A 638-nucleotide genomic window follows, 5' to 3' on the forward strand; every position below is an offset into this window, starting at 1 on the left:
TACTCCCTGTGCCATCCCTGTGCCCACTGCCAAGCCCACAGCCGTGCCTGTCCCCAAGCCCTCCCCTGGGGCTCAGCACCTTCTCATAGTGTGTCTCCATGCAGAGGAAGATGAAATAGGCAGTGGCACAGGCCAGGCACCCCTCCAGGTATGAGCTGCCCCCGATCTTCTCCGCTTCGGCGTAGAAGCCATTAAGGGTTTTCACTGTTTCCTCGAAGAGCTGACGCTCAATCTAGAGCAGAAACCAGGGTGAACAGGAGTCTGGCCAGAGGCTGACCCCCCACACTGCCCTGTCCCATCCCCGGGGGGACTTGTGGGTCACTTAACCCTCTCCTCCCTGCCCAGCTGATGCCTCAGCTCCCTGGCCCCTGCCCACTGCCCACCCATGCCAAGACGTACTGAGCCTGCAGCCCTTCACCAGAGCCTCCCGGTCCCCATAAACACCCAAGCCCTTGCACGCTGGGCAAAGTGGCTGTGATGGCATGCTCCCAGTAGCATCAGCTGGCCCAGGGTCATACACTAGCCTATGGCCCAGGGTCATACAATAGCCTACAGGGGCCCCATGACTTCAGACCCCTCTCCCCCCCAGGTCCCCAAAGGGCACCAACATAGGGCACCTCCCACCCTGTTGGCTTGCC

The 638-nt window shown here is 61.3% G+C and overlaps 1 protein-coding gene across 1 annotated transcript in view; it reads right to left on the reverse strand.

Annotated features, from left to right (window-relative positions):
* The window catches only part of LOC104529028 (golgin subfamily A member 7B), a 1,327-nt gene that overhangs the window by 504 nt on the left and 185 nt on the right, over positions 1-638 (reverse strand). Inside the window, 1 exon segment of the mRNA XM_029086278.1 lies at positions 80-258. Within this exon segment, the coding sequence (XP_028942111.1) occupies positions 80-258 (179 nt within the window).

This window comes from Antrostomus carolinensis, unplaced genomic scaffold (assembly GCF_000700745.2).
Source record: "Antrostomus carolinensis isolate BGI_N321 unplaced genomic scaffold, ASM70074v2 scaffold30578, whole genome shotgun sequence".
In the NCBI taxonomy this organism is placed as follows: domain Eukaryota; kingdom Metazoa; phylum Chordata; class Aves; order Caprimulgiformes; family Caprimulgidae; genus Antrostomus; species Antrostomus carolinensis.